General features: G+C 37.7%; 1 protein-coding gene across 1 annotated transcript in view; it reads right to left on the bottom strand.

Annotated features, from left to right (window-relative positions):
• SIM2 (SIM bHLH transcription factor 2) overlaps positions 1 to 21,232 on the bottom strand; it is a 60,146-nt gene that overhangs the window by 19,981 nt on the left and 18,933 nt on the right. The window contains exons 6-8 of the mRNA XM_040577316.1: positions 8,020 to 8,105; positions 5,585 to 5,784; positions 2,045 to 2,151 (exon numbers count right to left, since the gene is read on the bottom strand). Of these exons, the coding sequence (XP_040433250.1) occupies positions 2,045 to 2,151; positions 5,585 to 5,784; positions 8,020 to 8,105 (393 nt within the window). The remainder of the gene's footprint in view (positions 1 to 2,044; positions 2,152 to 5,584; positions 5,785 to 8,019; positions 8,106 to 21,232) is intronic.

Genomic DNA, 21,232 nt, shown 5'->3' with positions numbered 1-21,232 from the left:
AAATCAAATGTTTAAAACAGGAAACACTGTTTACTGCCAGCACACCTTAGGCAAATATGCACATCTACATTTTCCTCATAGTCTGATGTTCTTTTTATATTCCATCTAATTTGTTCCCCTCACTGTTTCCTTTGTTTTGTTCTCTGTGCTGCCTAACAAAGTTCACTAACTTCAGGTCTTCAGTTTGGGCTTTTTTTCCTCTAAGAAAGAGCAATCAGTTACTCGATTTTAGGGTTGCTATATTTTCCTTTTTTGCTTAATACCCTTATTAGGTGTAAGATGTTTCTCTCCAGATTTCTTCATCAGATGACACTTAATCATCAGATTGTTTTATAGAAGGGTACGTCAAACCTGCCAACCTTTTACTGTTTGTGTTCTTCAGACATTTGCCGATGGATGGTGGGTGAGTTATAACAGTGCTCCCCAGAGGAAGTTTGTACACTTTACATCTGTTTTAATAATTCCTGTTGCTTAGTATTCTGACCACGATCCTGCACTGTTCCTACTGTTGCCCAAGCGTTAGCCATTTCCTTCTTTTTGCTTCTTGGCATTTAATTGCTATGATCTTTTTTTTTTTTTTTTTCTGATTTTAAACTTCACAATAATTTATCTTTGCAATTCAGGTACAGTATCTAGAGAACTGTTTTCAGTTATTTTGTTTTGTTAATGTTTTTTGTTTGTCTGTTTGTTCCCCTTTTTTTTTTTTTTTTTTTTTTAAGTCAGTAAACATGATGTGTCTCTTTTTAAAACTCCAGTCTGACATAGGTCAAACTGGTAGCCAAACTACAGGTCTTCTCCCACACAGACAGAGCTATCCATGACTCTGCTCTAAAATGGATAAACTGTTTTCCAGAGATGATTGTGGCTATATTGGAAGCATCTGCATAATGGTTGATATCGGTATTTTAAATAGTCATGTACAAATAAAGAGTAATTTTTGTACAGGTTGACATTCACAACCAGATGCAGAAATTAGCACTACAAAAAGGATGCCCCCGATGTGGCATTCTGTAATCCCTGATTACAGAATCATTCTAGTTTATATTTTATATTGACTCAAAACCTTCAATAGCATTATGGTAAATATGATCTTGCTGTAAAGATCACCATTTGCTTTTGCAGGTGTAGTACACATGGCCATCAACAGAATTCAGTACTTGGAGTTCCAGCACTGATTTGTGCCAAAGACAATTACATCCTTCTTTTATATTACAAATCCTCATGAACAGCACAGAGTAAGGTGAAGAACCAACTACCTTCTCCTTCAGGAAGCCTAAAAGAAGTATTTGACTCTGGCTGCTTTCAGTCCACAGAAGCAATCTGGAAAAAAATTCACTGACATTGGTTTTTGGATTTCATCTTTGCATCGTATGGGCTGCAACAGACTGAGCCAAGTCCAGATTTCAGCTATTGCCTCAATTTGCTTCTCATATTAATGTGCTACTGAATGAACTACTTCCCAAATCCAGATGTTTGGATATATGATTAGTGTCTCTGTTGGCAGATGGGGAATTATTAAACGTGTAATTTTTTTTCCTGACACTCCATTCTCCAAACCTCATCCACATGCTATTAATGAACGTTCATCTCAGGATTTTTTGGGTTTGCATTCACTTCAAACATGGGTTGATTATTACTAACATGTTTCAGAGGAATGGGGAGCTCTTGCATAATTTTTCTTCTAAAAACAGAGGATAGTAAAGTCCAGATTTTCCCCTCTTGCGCACTCACTTGCTCTTTTGTATTTTCTTTTTTTTTTCCATCAGGAGTTCACCACCCAGAATCAAGTCCACATTTTCAAAAGAGCTCAGATCCTTTAAGTCAAAGATAAAAGTACCCAGATATATTTGTATAAGCACAGCATATTCACTATCTAGCTTATTTGCAGAAGTAATCATTTCCTTAAGTGATAGCCAAGCACTTTTGAAAATCAAGCTTCAGTCAAGATATGGAAACCTTTCTTTACTTTCCAGCATAGTGCCTGTTGCCTGCAAAACTTCTCGCTCTGGCTAATAAATTTCAGTCTAGTATTCTTTTTACTTACACAGATGATGAGCATATCGTAAATGGAACACATCACAGCCATGAACATGGTGGTAGAGGGTTTTTTCTATCAGATCTTGGGGCTCATATCCAGTTAACTCAGTCACTCTAGAAAAGAAAGATTCCATAATAAGCGAAAGCTCTAGGAATATTCAGTTTCATTAACCTAACTTTTGATTGTGCCAACAAATCAGGTACCTAAAAACTGTAGGACAAAATATTAGTTTTGGAAACAGAATCCTCATCTTTATAAGAACATAAACCCTCTCAACCCAGCCAAAGCAAGGTGCAGCTATTCCCTGGCCAGCCTTACACACAGACAGGAAAGAGTTCTTTTACTTATTTCAGCTTTGGGCTTTTGCCACCGCCATGCATGATCCTTTGCACAAAAATCCAGTTGAGGAGCCAGTCACGAAACAATAAAACTACTCTTGTGCACTGCTGACAAATTTTCATTTGCTTTTGCAAATGTACAAGCATAGCATGTATGTCAGTCCATAGAGGCTGTGATCATGGTCTATAAATAAATTCAGGCTAATGACTAACAGAAGAAGGAAGCAGGAATTTATTCCAGCTAAGAATGTGGAGAGACAAGGAGCTATGAAGATCACAAGCTAAGAAAAGGAAAGCTGAAGCTAGACTTGAGAAAAACTTCCTCACTTGAGAAGAAGTGGAAGAATAATGGAAGAATTTGAAACAGCAGCATCTCTGCAGATGTTAAAGAACAAGGCTGCACTGGCCAGAAATACACTGGGACACACCTAAAAGTCTCCTGGAGGTTGGCTTCCAGGTTAGACTCTTCTGGAAGGAATCCAGTTCACATGTCTAAGGCCTCCTAATGACACAAACTGCAGCACAGTGAGCAAGGATGGCCAGGACATTCACTTCAAAAGGATGCTGCTGGTCTGAACTAAAACACTGATGTAGATATACTCCGTATCAAAGAATAACACAGCAGCATCTACAGAAAGGAATGCAGGGGTCTCAAGCAACATGTGCCACTGAGGGCTGCAGATAATGTAAACTTTTTTTTTTTCTTTTTTTTTCTTTTTTTCCCCTTTTCCTGTTCTCTCTCTCTTTTTTTTTTTTTTTTAATAACTATTATGTGTCTTATTTACTCTTGCTTTAGCACTAAGTAATCATGCGGACCTCAAGGAAATCAGAAAAACAACAACAACAGAAAAAAACAATGCCTTCATGGCCTGAGTTCTTACAAATACAGTACAAATACATCCATACCTCCCCTAGCTATACCTTCATCTGGGAAAGTCTTGCATGCCTTTGCCTCAGGGATGACCAACGCAGAGCGAGCATGTGTGCTCTCTTTCTGCAGCAGGCTATGTGAGCACATGGTTCTGTTTCTCCTCTGCAGTGTGCCCTGTCCTTCCTGGTTTACAGTTCTAGGGGCCCAATTTCTCACTTAAGAATTTAGTCACCTATCAGCGTGATGAAATACTGGTATAAAGTCCTGTTCAGATTTCAATGCTCCTTCTGGATTTACTGCAATTAAAACAAAGCTGGCAGTTCATTCTGCTCACTTAATGGGTGAGTACAGAGACAGTTAATCCAGAAAACAAACAAGCAAAAAGCTACAAACCCAAGCCAGGTGTGAACGTTTCTGGAAATACAGCTTCACTTTAAAAGTTGGAATCTAGAAATAAACTTAGCTGCTTGATGTCCTTAACACAAAAGCAACCCCTCAGTAAGACGCTGTAGGGAGCCTGGGCTCTGAGTGTTGTTATCTGTGACAACGCACACGGGGAAAGAAAGAGATTGCCCTAATGATCAGCTCTGCCCTCTAGAGTTCCCTAAAACCTTTGTAATCTATGTAGCAATGGAAAAATAGGCTGCACCACCTAAATCAGAAGCTGCAGATCATTTAGAGGGAAGCGACTGCCTCCTTTTTCCAGTTACCTTGACAAATGAACTCTTGCACGTTTTACATTGTATTGAGCATCTAGAAAGTCTTGCCTGTTTCTTCCTATGGCTGTAATGCTGTAATGCCTCTCTGCTCTGCGACTGTTACCTCTAAAGATCTACCAACTCTTTTTCTTGCATGGATACCAGAAGCAAGCCTGTAAACAGTTTTGTCTTATTCCTACTACACCCCTACTCGGGGCAAATATAACTTGGTTTGCTCAGCTGGGAAAGCAAAGGGCTCTGGTAGCGCTTAATACCCCCAGCTATCCTGTGTGTGGATGACACGCATCTGCTCTTTGGTAAACACAGCTATGCAAGAGTACTGGTTATATCTGTGCTCCTGTCAACACCTCTGGTTATAGTGTCTCCTTTGAAGACACTTATGTCTCCAGGCAGTTCCTCTTAGGCACATCATTTCCTTTTTTCCACATGCAAAGACATGTTGCTGAACCCCGTGTGCTTCTTTGTAGCTGTTACATTAAGTAAAGCATGCCATAAAAAAAAAAAGAGAGAGAGAAAAAAAAAGAAGAAAAAAAAAAGAAAAAAAAAAAGGAAGGATTCCAGAAACAACTAGTTCTTTGTATTTTAGCAGCTGATGGCCCACTATCTCATTGACTTAGCATGGAAAAGAAGCATGTTCTTGCATGGTTGATCTGCCGTGCAAAACTTCCCCAGTCTTGGATACAGTCTTTTTCACTGTTACACATAAATATCATTTCTGCTTCTCACAAATCCAGCATGTCAGGGAAATGAGAGAGTATGTGACATACTGCTCCACATGCAGGGATTTCTAAAGAATGATCATCTTGTCAATGATCAAATCTGTTATATTGTCTGGGAACTGGACTTTTCCCCTGAAGGTATCTTGAACTGAACTGTACAAAGAATCATTGTATACTAAAAGATAGCAAGTTTTCAAAAAGGGTTGAGTGAGTCATTTCACAATTCCTTCAATTCTGTTTTTGTGCTCTTCTCTTCCTAGCTGGTATGTGAGCCACATCTACCGAGGGTGGAGACGAGGTTCTCTTTCCTAAGCAGAAATATTTTCCCAAGTTTTCTTTAGGAAGGCGGTGTTTCCATGTAGTAGCCAATGGAATTCATTTTCCTTGCTTCCTTCCAACCCCAATTAGTAGGGTTGGTTTCATTGTTAAGGCATTAAAATGTTAAGGCATTAAAGTGTAAAATACTCTGTTTTCTTACTACTTTGCCAAAAGCTTTCTGGATGACCCTGAAAAGTAATTTGAGCTCAGTGTTTCAATTACAGATGATGGTGCATGCTTATTACTTCCACCAGGTTTGCATGTTAAAATTTATCTTCTTTAAGGTAAAAATGTTTTACTGCTCTTCTGCACATTAATCATAGCAACAAGGCTTTAGCTGAGTCTCTGAAAATGTAGTGAACTATTAGTTAAAGTATACAGGCTCATATGTTGGCATTCAAGACAAAGTATGGCCTATCCAGCTACCTGAAGAGCTTTGAAGATGCTCATAGTGTTTGTCTTCCAGATTTATTTTGTACTGCTTTCCTTTTTATAGGTATTTTGATTTGTTTGGAAACCACTGCAACTTATAACACTTGACTTTGAAAACATTTTATGCTAGAAATGAAATAGCTGCTTACCTGGAATCTAGGAATATTAATTTTAAGTCCAAACTTGCTCTGAACATAAACATGTTACTGTGAAGTTTGATCTCAGTGATTGCACTGGGAGGTAAAGATTGACCTACAGCCACCAGTCCAACGATTTGGTAACAGGAATCATACAAAGACATATCTAGCATATACTGCCGTATCTTCAAATAGCCACTGCAATGGATCACCTGGCATAAAAAGAAAACACACTCATTATCTGATGGCAATGGAAGAGGCTGCAAGTCAGCTGACCACCCAGTTTCAATGAAGTTATAAAGCAATACACCCTTGTAACACAATTACTGCATAGTCTTAGGGCTTCAGAAGTGTGGTTAATTTATAAATGGAGATTAAAACACAATAAATGCAGTTTTTGTGTTTACTGCTGCTAACATGATCAATCCAGTATTAAAGCATATGCTCTTTGGGACTAGCTACACTGCTTTCTAGTCAACACTTTAAACTTTCTTAGGTATAAATTTCTTCTAGATCCAGTCAGAATTCTTGTTTGCTAATCAAAAAATCTGGAAGTTGCTTTTTTAAATGTCTCAGATTCTTACTCTCTCATGGGTACACATAAACATCTACTTTTTCATGACCCACTTTTTCTGGTGAAAAACATACACTTCAAAAATCCAGTTGAAGTTAATGTATTGCATTTATAAAGATTAAATACTGTATGTGTAAATGCACTGAAAATGAGTTTTAACTAAGTTCTTCAGTCAAGTTCATCTGGCATTCTTTTGGTGTGTGACCAAATCCAGGGTCTTGAGATCAGATTCCTGAATCACCATATACAATTCCCAGTCACAGGAGCGTTAGCTTCAGTGTTGGCCTGTAAAAATTCACAATGTCTGCTAAAGAGAGGGAAAAAAAATAATAACCTGGGGACTCTTCCAGAACATAAGATTTATTTAATGTAGTGCTGGTGTTTAGAAATTATTTGTGCTTCTGCCAATTTTCTACTCCAAACAGCAGGCAAGACACTGCCTGGGCTTTATGGAGAACCAGAAATACATTCTAGACATCCATTATTAATTTCCATATATGCTTGACTTTTAACTGGGTCCAATGTAAAGGAATTAATTTCCAGTGTATTTAGTACTACAAACAACCTACTAAACAGTCACCTATAAATAGGCTCCTCTGGTATGACCTTCCTTTCTCCCCTCCAATCATCAAGTTATTAGTATGCTCAGAAACTTATTTAAGATCTTCCAGCAGATCCTACTAATTCTCATAATATTTGATTCATGAGTTTTTCCTGCACTTTAGCTATTCACATGATATGCTCAATAGTATTAAGTTCTGACCCTAAGTACAAAGAGAATAATAAATTTAAGCCAACATCTTTCTAGAAGAATAAGTCCTTAACTGTTTCACTGTGTAAACTTGTGATAATGAACAAAAAGAGAAAGAAGGTGATTCCCCTAATTACCTGTCATAAATGGAAATAAATAAATAAATAAAACAGAGATGCCACCACTACAAGCTCTAATTTTTCACCTGATTTCACTTTCTGCTTTGGGACATATCCATTTTTGCTGGGAAGCAGCTGAGCAAACAAGGGCCCGTAATGAAGAACTATCAGTGTAACCAGGTAGATAACAGTGTAAATAGGCAGATATATGTCTGAATCTTGAACACGTTCCTTAAACAAGTTCCGCTTCTCTTGCATTCTTTTCTTTTTGTTTTTGAATGACGCAGACAAAACAAATCCTCACCAGACTGTATGTGAAATACCCTTCTCTCCTGATGCTTAAGTGATAAAATTTTACAGTGCAGCTCAAAGAGCAGCAAGTACATACTGTAAAGCTGAGATGAGGAACTACCTGAACGGCAGATGTTTCTGTAGAATTTCAGTCTTTGCTGTGGCTTGCTGATTTCGTGTAGTAAATAGAAAATTACTGCAAGCAATAGGATTTGTAAACAAACTTGTTGGTTCAAACCCTGAGCTGATAACAATGATGATTTAGGGCAATGTTATGGTCTTATTAACGTTGAGGTAATTCTAGCCAGGCCAATGAGGTGACCTGTGCAACTCCATGGCTGCTCAAAGTATGGTAATACCAAGGCAGAGGGAGATGGGAACTTCCTGTGTCTGGATTCCTGCCCCACCTGCCTCCAGTCCCATAAGGGAATGAGACCTGTCTGTGCTCTCTATTTTCACCCTTGTGGGTGTGCTCCAGGCCCCAGTCTGAAAGATCAGGGGATCAGGATGTGGAAATGTGCCACAAAGCAAACTCTAACTCACTGTGGGAGAGTCTAGAGTTGCATTACTGAGAGAGTCTGCAATCAGCACTTTTGCATCTGTTCTAATACTTCCTGTCAAAGACTTTGCTTTCAGCCACACATATTTAAAAACAAACTAAGTGAACTTGTCTCTTGTTGAATACATGAAAATAAAAGCTCATATACATTACCTTGTAGCCACTGCATGTCAATCCTGCATTCCTCTTGGCTAGGACACACTTCATTCTCAGGAAAAAGGATCTCTCAATTTCATATTCTGAAAGCATAAACCACACTGCTTATTTTTTACTGAACATTTCAAAACTGTCCATAGCATTGCCCCTGATGATTTAATAGAAGTGTTTATACCTTAGACAGCAATAGAAGTCAACCACTCTACTTTTCCACTCAGTCTCCACCCTCAGGGTTTATTTTACCTTGATGTTAGGATTCCCTGTGAAAGCTGGACAAGCCAGCAGGACTAGGTGTCAAATTTTCTGTTTTTAACTACCCTTCACAAGGCAACCACCTTGTTTCTGAACAGCCAGGTACCAGCCTGTATTGGTAAAGGGAAGGAAAAGTCTCCTTTGGCACAAAGGTAAGGCAAGGTGCTCTCCTAAGTAATAGCAGAATGGGAAACAAGAAAATGTATTGTTTTTGTAATAATTTGAGTGTCATGCCCAGGCTGGCATAATTCTGGCCTCCATATCCAATATTATTACCTGTTTCACTGACTTCCAAGCTATTCTTGTTAGACAGTTTTTAATGTCTTCAAGGGTAATCTCAAGGAAATTTTTGAAGGCAAATATTGCTCAGGTACACTTGTATTTTCTCCTAAGAATAAATTATTATTCTCTTTAACAGCTAGCTATTCCCTTTAACATTTCCTACATCATTAATGGTTCTGAGATTTTATTATTGAAAGTTGCAGCTCAGCAGAAAACAACTATATTAGGAAAAGAAAACTCGTAGCATTTCTATGAATAGGAAAATCAGGGAACCAGAGGGTTTTTCTGATTTGTTGTAATGTGTATTGCTTTCTAAATCCCCACAGGGTTTGATACAAAACCCCCTATAATCAGCTGGATTCTTGCTTTAATTTGACTTAGCTGTTGTGTTCCCAATTTTTGTGAATCCATCACCCAGTTAGCACCTCTTGGCCACACACCTGCAGTGGTTTGAGCCTCAGACCACTACCTGGAAACCAATAAACTCTCTGCATTAAGTTCCAAGTTTAAAGATCTGAAGATATAACCACAGAGAAATGACTTGGTCAGGAGGGAAGATAAATGCAACATGCAGTGCATGTCAACTAGTATCAACCTTCCTGAGTATTTGAATTTTCCATTTATCTTCCTAATGCAAATTAGATCCGTATGGGGAAAAACAGGCACTCTAAATGAACTGGCACAGCTACTATAGAGTTTTAAATACAAATGTATACAATTTGGTGGGAGGAAGCCATACAGTACAGATTGCTGCTGCTGAAGCATGATCTCATGATTAAAGAATGGATCTGAGAGTTAGGAACATTGGTGCAATTCATTGCTTTGGTACAGATTTCTACAGATTTAGTGCTTGCTCTCTTTCTGCCACAGTCCCATACATGCTAAATAAAGGTAAAGTTCTCTCTTTGAGGGTGCCATGGGGGAAAAAAAGAAAAAAATCACAGTAATGAGGACAATAAAACGTCTTTGAGCATGGGCTGAGTTGTTAGCATTCTTACATTCTTTTATAAAAAGAGACGATTAGTGAAATTGAAGCTTTTCAAATGTCCTGCCACAAGATTTAAAGGATCTCTTTCAGTATAAAACTCCCTCTGGACACCTTATTCTTTGGTCTTCTTTAGCTACGTCCTTCTTTTTTAAGTATTACAGCAGACTACTGGAGACTAGTGCAGACACTACTACAGAAACACTCAGGTAGCTCTGACTTCACTGTTCCACCAGGAATAGGGTTATGATTAAACTGTGGTCTTTGAGTGTCTATAAAACTATAGTAATACCCAGATTGTAAGACAATGGTTTTTTTTCCTTCACTGTTTAAAACTGGAGATCGGTTTAGAAAGGGGTCATATCTCCTTGATTTCATGATGGTTAATGGTAAGCAAGAGGTCCCCTTGGAACACCAGTTCTCTTAACTAGCTACAGAATCTTAAGAAAACCAGAAGAGTGATTAAAACAACTCAAGGGCAAGGGTTTTGTGTGTTGTGGGAGAGCAGTGTAAGGAAGGATATGTGCCCTAATATGAAGTGGTGGGGTGACTGAAGTGTGATAGAATTTTACTTTAATGGCAGCTGTAAGTGATTTGTGATACCAAAGACTAATAACTGGTAACTTCATTGTACGTAATCAAGTGCAAAATGATACAACTCTAATTTAATAATGATGTATTTATTAACTATTGATCATTGAATTACTATTTTTTAGTTGTGTTGTTGAACCAACATACACTAGTCTCTTAAACCAGTTACATCTCATGTCTGCAATCTGAAGAGGGAAGAATTACCCATGAGGTAACCAGGGACTCAGCTGGGAGCTTCCAGTTCAGAGGCTTGAGCTGGCTGACATGAAGATAACCAAGCAAAAGGAGAGATGGCTGGTGTCACCAAACAGAATCTGGACCCTGACCAACAATACAGCCTTTTTACCTGAACAGGCTAAAGGAGTGTACACATGATGATAAACAAGCCTCTTCCTGTGTGTATGAACTGTGACTGACTGTGCTTGTGTGGGAGCCCAGTGTTGCCATGAGAGTTGTCATTTTGGGTGGGAAAAAATAGAATGTGCTGAAAGGAGGAAAGGAGAACCTCACCATTCCTGGATGGTCTGGGCCATAACAACCCTAAGAGTTACTTTGTAATGACACGTGCCCCATAGCACAGGTGGATGCACAAGGCCACATTTTTATCCAGCCAGCTGGGATTGTTATGTGGCTAGTTAAGGCTAATGGTCACTTCAGGGTGCCCAGTGAATGATGTGCAGTTACTACGTGGCATCTGGCACCTTGTTTGCAGCATTGTAACTGAAGAATGCAAAAGCTTTCAGAGCGATTCCTTGTGAGTCTGTGTAAAATCCGCTATCAAACTTTGTGACTGATTAGCTGGCAAGAAAAAGTGGGATCAGGCCATTCATATTGTTTATGCTTATGCGAGTATTTTTTGCATGTATGGGTTGCTTACAAAAGCACTGTTCTCCCATCCATGTTGATATGTTATTGGTCAGATCTGTGTATGTGTGTGTCTGTGTGCACCTACTGGGAATAAAACCATCTCCAGATCTGATCAAGAGACTGTAAAATATAAAGGAGCAGTAAGACCAAACCCTCACATAAAGAACCTAAATGTGCAAGACTGTGAACAGTGTGAATTAGTGTTCATATAAACTGATATCTTTACCAGTGTGAATCCCCACTACCCTTAAAAGTAGCAGAAGGGGGTTAGCAAAGCAAAAAAGAACTAAAGTAAATTTGTAATTGTAAAGCAGATTGGGAAATAAAGAACCCTGGTATCCTGCTGGATACTAACACATCCATCAATATAATGCAAAACTTGAGTTGTCACATCCAGGCTGTACTTGATGCAATTAAGATGGTCTACTCTGACGAAGAGAATGTAGAAAGCAAATGAGGTACTTAAAGGTTTAGCAAGCAAAAAGGGAGAATCTGAATATTCATATAGAAGAAATCAGAGGAGCTGTGAGAAGAGTGATTGCTAATGCATGCTGCCCTGATGCAGAGGTTAATAACAAAACTGTGAAGAGAGAGTAGAAATGCAAGCAGAGTTACAAAACAGGAAAAAGCCTGTAACATAAATGGCCTGCACCTGCTGTAAAAGCAGAATGACTGGAGATGTCCAAGCAAAAGTCTCAAATTAGTAAAGCAAGAAGAACAGTAAATGTAGAGCACTTCAGGCGTGTGAACTGAGTATAACTGAATAATCTGATGAGTTAAATGGTTTTATCAATCACAATTAAGCTCTGAAAAAAAAAGAAAAAAAAATATAACAAAGCAATTAGACCCAATAATATGATTATTGATATCACCAGAGTTTTTTTCATGTAAATATGTAAGCACAGAACGTATAAATAACAGAAAGAATCCTAGGCTTTCAAGAAGGTAAAAGAGTCTTGAAGCACAGAGGAAATCAATCAAGCACTATCAGTTCTTAAATAGTTCAAGGTTGAGAGAACTGTGGGCTAAGCATGTATATATGAAACTTCAAGGGAGAATAATGAATAGTGAAATGTCATTATTGAACTAGGTTATAAGTAATACTGAAGGAAAGTAGCCTACTAAAGTATTAGAGAATACTCATACTTGTCTAATAATTGAAGCTTAACCATTGTATTTAATTATTCCAAGATGTTAACTCCATAAATGCATCACTGTAAGTGATGTTAGCACCTTTCCTTTAAGTGTTAAAAAAAGTAAAAGTCTATGTATAAATGTAAAATCTTCCAATTTAAACTGAAATATAAAGCTTTATTTTATTTATTTATTTATTTATTTATTTATCTAAACAGAGAAAAGACTAAACCCTGGTTGCTGGCATCATCTAATGAAGAACAGCAAAAAAGCTACTACTGAGTAGACCAGAAAGTCTTACTGAGATGTTCCAGCTGAGTTAACACAAAACAAACCATTTGTAACAATGTTTTGTTATTTTTTTCTTCCATATAAAGTAGAGAAGAAAATGTAATCCGTTCAAACCCTATGGATATTGATAACTACGTGTTGCTCAGCTTTGTTTGTTTGTATGTTTGTTTTTTATTAAGGGAGATAGAGAAATAAAACCACATCCAGCATGAAGATGTTTTCATCTCCAAACAAAAGAAATCCTTTCTCTCTGTGTGAGGATGTACATAATATTATTAGTAGTGATAATGATTAAAAGAACACTGTTATGTATGTGTTACACATTACAACACTGTAATGTGTGTGTTTGTATGGATGTAACTTGACATGTTTACACAATAGCATTTTGAGAGCTGCAAGAAACTAAGGAGAATTCATTAAGCTTAGCAATGTTCCCCGTGGTAAGCTGTACTTTACAACTGCAGATCAGAGAAGTCCTCCAAGTTTCAACATAGAGAATGAGAATGAGTGTGAATATGTGTGCATCTGTGTGCAAGGAAATGGGAGTGGGGAGGTATTTGGATGGTTTTTGTTTGTTTGTTTGTTTGTTTTTTCCAGAATACTACGGTGTTTTGCTTCTCCTATGCAAGTAGTTTATGAATATATTTAGGAAACAGCCAGCTTAGGTTTCAAAGAAGTGAGCAGTCACCACACGGAGATGTGAAATTTTGTTTCAATGCATGATAAATTTCACTGTTGTTGGATCTCTTAGAGCTATTTCTTTCAAATACCTATTATTCCAGCAAGTCCAACGCATATGATGAAATTTAAGTTTAATTGCACCTTCTCTAGCATTTGTCCTAGCTGTCTATAATTCTGACAAACAGCTGTGTATCTCTGTGAAAGGTTTTAATGCAGCTTTCCTTTATGGATGTAAGTATCGCAGCATGGCACTGCTTTTCCCATCTTCACCTTTGCTTTCCATGTCAGTATCAATTTTTCTCCATTTACGTGAATGTGACTTGTTTCCCTCTTCTAAATAATTTTAAAGTAATTGGAAAATTGATACTTCTTTTCATGAGTTGAATAATTTTCAAAGCTTGTGTGTTCTTCTGTTCAAGCTTTTTTCAGAAGGTGAGTTAAGAAAAAGTCTCAACAGCTGGTATAGCTAAAAAGAAAACTCTTCCCCCACTTCTAAATTGTGAAGTATCTTGAAATGCTCTGATGATAACTTCCTGAAAAGAAGACCAACTGTCTTAATACAGCTTTTAACATTTCCCAGAACTTCTTGTTGTTGTGTTTATCTACTACAGGAATTACAGATGAAAAGCAGAGCTTTAGGGTTCTTTCTAAATATTTACCCTCTCATTTTTGGCATACTACTCTTCTTGATCCAGTCATGGAATGTGATCTCAGGTCAGTTTTCTATTCCAGCCATTTCCAATACTTGTTATAACTTGGATTTATTCATGGTAGTAAATTTCTGATTTTGTTTGCTCTGTATCAATGTTTAACATTTGAAAGTGATTGTCCTCTCCCCATTGCTCCACAAACTCTTACTGAAATCTATTTAAGAGTGATCTGTAAGTCTCTCAGTTTTTATCCTGGAATTCTAATTTTACACTTTCCCCAACTGGGTGATTGGTAATACATGGAAATAAAAACTAATGCAAGTAGAACACTGGTTTTAATCAACATGATTACATACTTTGAGCAGATTTCTCTGTCTTTTCTGATTCTCTTTTTTGGAAAAGTGTAATTGAGGTTACTGAGATCCTGGCTTTTTCAGTAAGGCTACTATCGATATTTTAGTAGGCACTAAATTTGAGGTATCATTTATAATGAGTTTTCCAGGGGGATACACTGCAAGGTAGAATCCTTATCCATGTCCCAGATGGTCATTTCAAATATATCATTGTTTATTTTTCAGACAAACTCTATGTTTCCCTTATCAAATTCAGAGAAGTTTTTCTATTCCACTAATATACTACTATACGACTTGGTCATCTTACAGAAGCTCCCTTTCTGAAGCACCGCTACAATTTAATTGATTAAAATAATTATAAATAATGCAGAGAGTAAATGGCTTAATTCAAATCCCACCCCAGATTTAGCTGTTTGTTAACATCCACACAGAGCAACCTGTAAAGGAGGTTGCAGAGAAACATTGTTGTCTCTGGCCATACTGATGATATATTTCTGACAGCTCTTAACATAATGTCTACGAAGTATGACATGTCAGTTATGCCTTTTCTTTTCCTTGCCTAGTATATCAAACAATACATTTTGACTGCAAGCACTACTCAAGAACAAAATAGCCTGTTTATATTTTACAGATTTGTACTTTTTTACTTTTGTAAACAGAATAAACGTCATGGTACAGAAAATGAGTTTTGCTATTTTGGATAAAGAATTTGTGCATTTGTTCACTCATAGTGCACAAGACTGCCAAAAGGGATTCTCCAAACATTTCTATGAAATTATGGTTAGCTTTATGGAAGCCAGAATTGTCCATCCCTGGGGGGTGCAACTATGAAATCCATCTTTGCTTTCTACTCCATCTTTCATCTCTTTTGAAAGAAAGCAGTCACAAAGTTCTGTGGTTTGAATGCTGTTTGTACTGTGGACTGAGAAAAGATCATCATATTTTTTTCCACAGCTTCACCTCTCAAGTCTTTATTTTCTGTAAGGTAAAAGCTACTTTTTTATATCTCTTTCCCAAAGTACCCAAGTTTTGATAGTAGCAAAATATGGCATCGTTTTGTTACAAAACCACTTCATAAATTAACATACATAGACATGCAATCTGCACACTGCTGCACCATGTACTATTTTTAAAATGTATGCCTCATCTATCATTACAAAAGATTATGAAACATCATTAAAACTGAGAGCTTTTGACACAGCTAATGATGTGCCATATCAATTAAAATCTTGATTCTTGTTTGCTCTGCAGGGCAGCTTGGTTGTAATTTCAAAGGTCAGCTATAGTATGGGAGAAGAAAACCATTTTGAAATTGCACACCTAGACTGAAGTCTAGGTGCACAGTTACCTGCTTCTACTTTCCCTCCTGCAACACATGCCTTCCTCTAGTGTTGAGGCATGAATGTGCGATAAACTGCCCTCCTTATCACTGCTGGACTGTTTTACAGGGTGGAAACACAGATAGCACAAGTTCATGTCTGGATAACACTTTACTGCCCATCCCCCAAACACCCTGCATATTTTTACCCTTTCAGTTGGTTATTTTCATCTTACCTCCTCTACGCTATAAAGTTGCAAATGTTTTGCTCTTATTCTTGTGTAATCTGCAAAGCATCTGGGTCCCACACAGCACAATGCTAACTAAAAGAGCATGCAAGCATCTTGGCTAGCCTCTTTTTTTTTTTCTTTTTTTTTTTTTTTTTTCAGAATAACAAGGCTATGGCTTTTGTAAGACACAGAAGAGACAAAATGCCACAACTTCCAGTCCTTCATTCTGAATGTGGGTGAACCCAACTTCTAGAACATGAAAGAGGTAAAAGCACTGTAGGGAGCATACAAAGGAGATGCTTATACAATAGCATGCATGGTTCTAGGGATGTCCTTGAAGCTGGGAATCCAGGATTGACCAACAGAGCCAGGGTGAGAATGGGCTTGCAAATGCCTGCGATGGACTTCCCTCATTCAGAGTTGGCCTGTAAATGAGCTAGTAGAAAATCAGGAGTGAAACCTGCAAGACTGCTTCATACTGACCACCATCTTTATTTTTACCATGCCGGAAAGAACAGTGCCAGAGTGAGTCTGCGAATAAAACTATTCTGTGAATTGAAATACTGCATGCAAAGAGATGCGTGAACACCACATTTCCCCACTCTTTCTTGGATTGTGTGATCAAAACTAGATTCCAAATAAGAGAGAAGAAATAAAACAATTACTTTCCCTTCTCCCTGTTGCACTGCAGTATCACATATACACATGCAGGTTACAGCCTGGAGTGTATACCTTTGAGAATACCTCTTTTTAGTAAATGAGTGGCACCAGTTGAATGATAAAATATATATGCCTTACGTTGCAAAAATGCAGATTTTATATACATAGACAGCAAGTTCCTAAGCACATACTAAGTTGAAAAGTGAAGTTTGTGGGCTGACTTGTTTTGTCCTGGTAATGCTCTTGCTGTGGTAGGAAAGAAATCAGCTCTGTTGTTAACCTCTGTCTTTGAGTTCCAAACTTGCAAGAGCTGCCCAAATTTCCTCTCCATTTGGACAGTTTGTTCTGTGTTCTGACTGCGTCCAGAATCCTGTCAGTGCTGCAGAGAGTAAATTGTCTCAATTATCATTCCTGTCATCCAGATTCAGCATTTACCCAAATTTTCTTTTCCTATAAGCGATGCTTCCAAACCTTTATTTAGAGAAGAAACTCAGCAGGGCAGTAGGCAGAAAGGAAAAGTCTAGCTATTTTAGTTTGAAACACTCTACTCTCTTGGTATTCTTTACTGCTAATTACTAATGAAAAAAAAAAAAATTTAGTGGGGTGCCAGCAATCTGCCCTTCTTTCCACTTTTGTACATCCAAAATAATAATGTTTTCTAGATTTTCCTAGTTCAAAATTACTCCATCAGTGGCAGGGTCATTATGTTAAACCATTAGCAATGGTTAAACCAATAATAATGTTAAAACAATAATAATGTTAAACCAATAACAATTCTCCTGTATTTTTAAACGAATCAAAAAAAAAAAAAAATCCTGTCAACTTTTGTCTTTTTTGCATATGTGTTACAAGAACAAAAATCTTTTAACCAGTGTAACAAAAGAGCTTTCCAGACATACACTTTTCTGTTCTGTTCTGTTGGTATCAAACAAGATGTGTGTAGGGAAAATGGTCTTCCTCTAGAGGAAAAGTATGAACTGGCATTTGCTTCTTAGCTGGACTGAAAGGGTGCCCCAAAAGCTGGAGAGCCAGACACAATGTGTTCCATATTGTTTGTATTACCTACATTAGGCTTATAACACATCACATAAGAATTACCCAGTTGTTAGGAAACAATCAGTATGTCCATGGTAATAACTATAGTATTCCTCTTTCCCTTTGTCTACTCTGGGATATGTCAATAAACTGCTTTTAGTACACCATGCCTTGGTGTGCAAGTCAAAGGTTGTGAAGCTGTAGCTGTTTTAAAGTATGGAAATCTCAGAAAAAGACACATGAAACCAATAAAAGACACACTGTTTCAAACGAGCTGACTCCAAGTACACACGTGGAAGAGCAATATACAGTGCTGAATCCCTCTCAGTATTGCTCGTTTTTCTCACTCTACCTGCAATACAAATACTTCCAATTTCCCTGGCTTGCTTGCTTGTGTTCTGCTGCAGTGGTGAGAGATGACTAGTCATACCCAGCTTTCCTTACCCTGATGTTTCATACAAAATTTTCCAGCTTAATTCTTATAGATACGGTTCAGGAGGTACAGCATTTCCCAGCATCCTTCAGATGGTTTTGTGAGTGTTGCTATCTTGCTACAAGCCTACCTCACTATGCTGCTCTTTTAACTGTTAAAGAAAACTGTTAGGAAAAATGGCTGTTACAGACACACTTTTGATAGCAGCATCATTTGGAGGGCATAAAATCCCCACTTATGTTAGTACGTGCAGCCTGGTTTGTTTCATAATGTTGTTTCCTCTAAAAAGCACGCAAGGGGGAGCTGTGTGTAGTCAACAGTTCTGGTGTAATCTCCTCGTTCACTCCCTGAAACAGCCAGACACTATTTCAGATGCCTTGACAACGTTTATCACCCCCCAAAAAAGGTAGCATGTAGCAATTGCTTCACAAACCTCTGTTGGCATTGTATTTCCCACCAGGCTAGCACCAAAATGGTATGCTACTGACCACTAGCAGATCAGACTTACGAGACTGACAGAAGTTTAGGTCTATGCTAGATGCGAGGTGAGAAGAGGGGCAAACTCCTCACATGTCTCCATGAAGTTCTGGAGCTGCTGCTGGTCAGGCAGGGTTTGGCATGGCACCACAACCTACTTGGTCTCCTCCGCTAAGTGGGGGAGATGGGCAGCATGCATTGAGTCTCTACAGTCAGTCAGAAACGTAGCCTTGCAGTCTTCCAAGACTGAATAATTGCTTTTAAACTAGCATCCCCACATCTTGGGGCCCATCCTCCCTGACTGATGACCACCTTCTGCCCCAGTAGGAAAATCTCATCCAGTGGACCCAGTCCGTTTGTCCCACTACTGGAAGAAACAGAAAAGAGAAGCTTTCAGGTGCTCCAGAGAAGACAGCATACATCAAAACCACATCTCCAGATGTTAAGAAATCCATTTCTTAACACTACACCACAGAGCAACTCCTGGATTTCTGTCACCAAAGTACTGCATATGTTTGCATGGAGGCCCATGAATCTTGATATCAGCCTGTGCAACAGATACAGGTGGTGGGGAGTGCCAAACTGAGGTGTAAGGATTCACAAGTATAGAACTAAACCAGGTCACAGAAACATGCTGCGGGCTGCAAATGCTATAAGTATTTGGAAAGGAGTGAAGAACCAATGAAGTCATCTGAAACCTGAGCACTGCCAGTACACATCATTTGGAAAAGATATCCTTTTTTTTTTTTTTTTTTTTTTTTGCTAACCTATTCCAGTTGAATATAATGGATTCATTTTTTCATAACAAGTGCAAAGCCGGACTAAAGATTCATGTGAGACGATTTGCTGAGGCATACCCACAACTGATGTGTATTTCAGAGGGTATTTTTCCCTACCCCAGCCACCCTGAGAAGGAGAATCCAGCTGTTAGCTTCTTTCATAGCAAAGGATCAGTACATATTGCTTTACATTTTCAGTGCTGGTCATGCAAATAAGAAGGCAGCTTAAAGACTTTTTAAGTCAAAGCTGAAATTCTCCAAAGCCTACACAGACCATGGGGCTTATGGCTTTCATTGAGTCATAGCTTATAGACTTTAAACACCAGAAAGGAACATTAGATCATAGGTCTAACCTGTACATTGCAGTTCATTAAACTTCAGTGAGTTACTCCTGTGCTGAGATCAGTAACTTCTGTTCGCCTAAAATGTATCTTCTACAAAGGCATAAACCCTTGATCTGAAGACATCAAAAGAGAAGAAACCACTGCTTCCCTTAGTATTTTGTTCCTGTGGTTAATCAAACCCCTAGTTATAAATGTATGCATTATTCTAATTTGAGCTTTTGTGGTTTCAGTTCACAGACATTGGTCCTTGATATGTTTTTTTTCTTCTAAAACAGTCCTTTAGTTCCCAGTATTTTCTTCCCTTGGAAGTAAGCAGACACAGTTATCAAGTCACCTCCCAATCTTCTTTTCGAAAAATCAAACAGATGGTGTTCTTTCATCTCTCATTATAAGCTTTTCCAGTCCTTCAATCATTTTTGTGGTTCTCTTCTGTACTTTCTCCAATTTGTCCTTTTTTTTTTTTTTTTTTTTTTTTTTAAGTGGACAACAGAATTATGCAGAAAAATCCAGTGTCCATTTCACTAGTACTGTACAAAAAATGCAATCAGTCACCCTTGCTATTCTTGTTCACTATTCCACTTCTTATATGCACAAAGATTTCCCAGCACCCCTTTTGGCTACAGCAGCACCATCAGAGCTCACACTGAGCTGCTTGTCCTTTATGATTTTTCAATGCTTCTGAGAGTTGCCATCTTCCAGTTTCTTGGGCCAAAAACTTTCCTTACCATAACGTGATTTATGTCCTTACTGCATTGTCTGAATAGAGATGACACAACAGCTAGTTTATCATCTTCCATGTTCCCAAATTTTATTACATTTAAAATTCCTATGAAATCCAAACTCCTGGAGGTATGTGATTATTCAAGAATTTTCACTTTCTTTTAAAATAGTAAGGTATCTACCCTTTATGTTTGGAGACGTGCCTTGTACCTGAAACATTAGGAACTATAAGCCAAGTTTTAAAAACTTAAAAAGTTATGATTTAAGAAGGCTTATACTTTTAACATTAATATATCTTGTTTAAGTAGATGGCTGAGATATCTGAAGAAAAATAATGTGACAGGGAGCATTATATAAAGAAATCCCCACTATGTCTGATTTTATGCATTGAGCAATAATTTCCTTTTCCCTGAGAAATAAAACTCACACAAATAAGACTTCTAGAACTGACAGGTGCAAGGCTTCCACCTTTCTTATGTAATATCTGTCTTTTAGAAAAGCTTATATGAAGCTGATGAAGCACGGAAAATACAGGGAAGATTAAAAGAGAATAACAAAGGAAAATGAAGAAGATAAAAAGCAAATGAAGAAATAAGGGGAGAGCATAGAAACTTACAAAGACTGTAAAACTGGAGGGCAAAAATAACCTGTACTTTGTATTATTTAATACCAGTAATAGAATACAAAGTATAGATATGTATGCCTGCATTTGTGATTTTATTTCTACTATAATATATCTTACCCAGCTACAACTGTTGAAATAGCAACTGAACTAAAAATATTTATACATATCTGAGAATTAGCTGAAGAATACATCCTGAGCAAGTAAAGTTAAATGAGCCATGCTGCAAATTTGTGTTATGAATGTCTGTGTCTGCTGTGCAACATTGATTTTACTCCTGAGTAATTCCACAGATTGGAGAGATCTAAAAAATAGCAAAGTTAAAAAGGGAAACTTTTTATTCAACCCAGTGACTTGATGATTCAGACACATTTTAAGAGATCAGAAGAGGAAAAAATCAAACCGAAATGATAAAAAAATGCTCTTTTAAAATCTGTTTTCCCTTTTATTAGAAAATAAAGCCACTTTCACTCAACTTCCCTAGGTACTAAGTTATTTGTAGAACT

The sequence above is a fragment of the Cygnus olor genome, chromosome 1, assembly GCF_009769625.2.
Source record: "Cygnus olor isolate bCygOlo1 chromosome 1, bCygOlo1.pri.v2, whole genome shotgun sequence".
Lineage (NCBI taxonomy): Eukaryota > Metazoa > Chordata > Aves > Anseriformes > Anatidae > Cygnus > Cygnus olor.
Note: the sequence above shows the minus strand (reverse complement) of the source record. Positions and strands in the feature narration are given on the sequence as shown.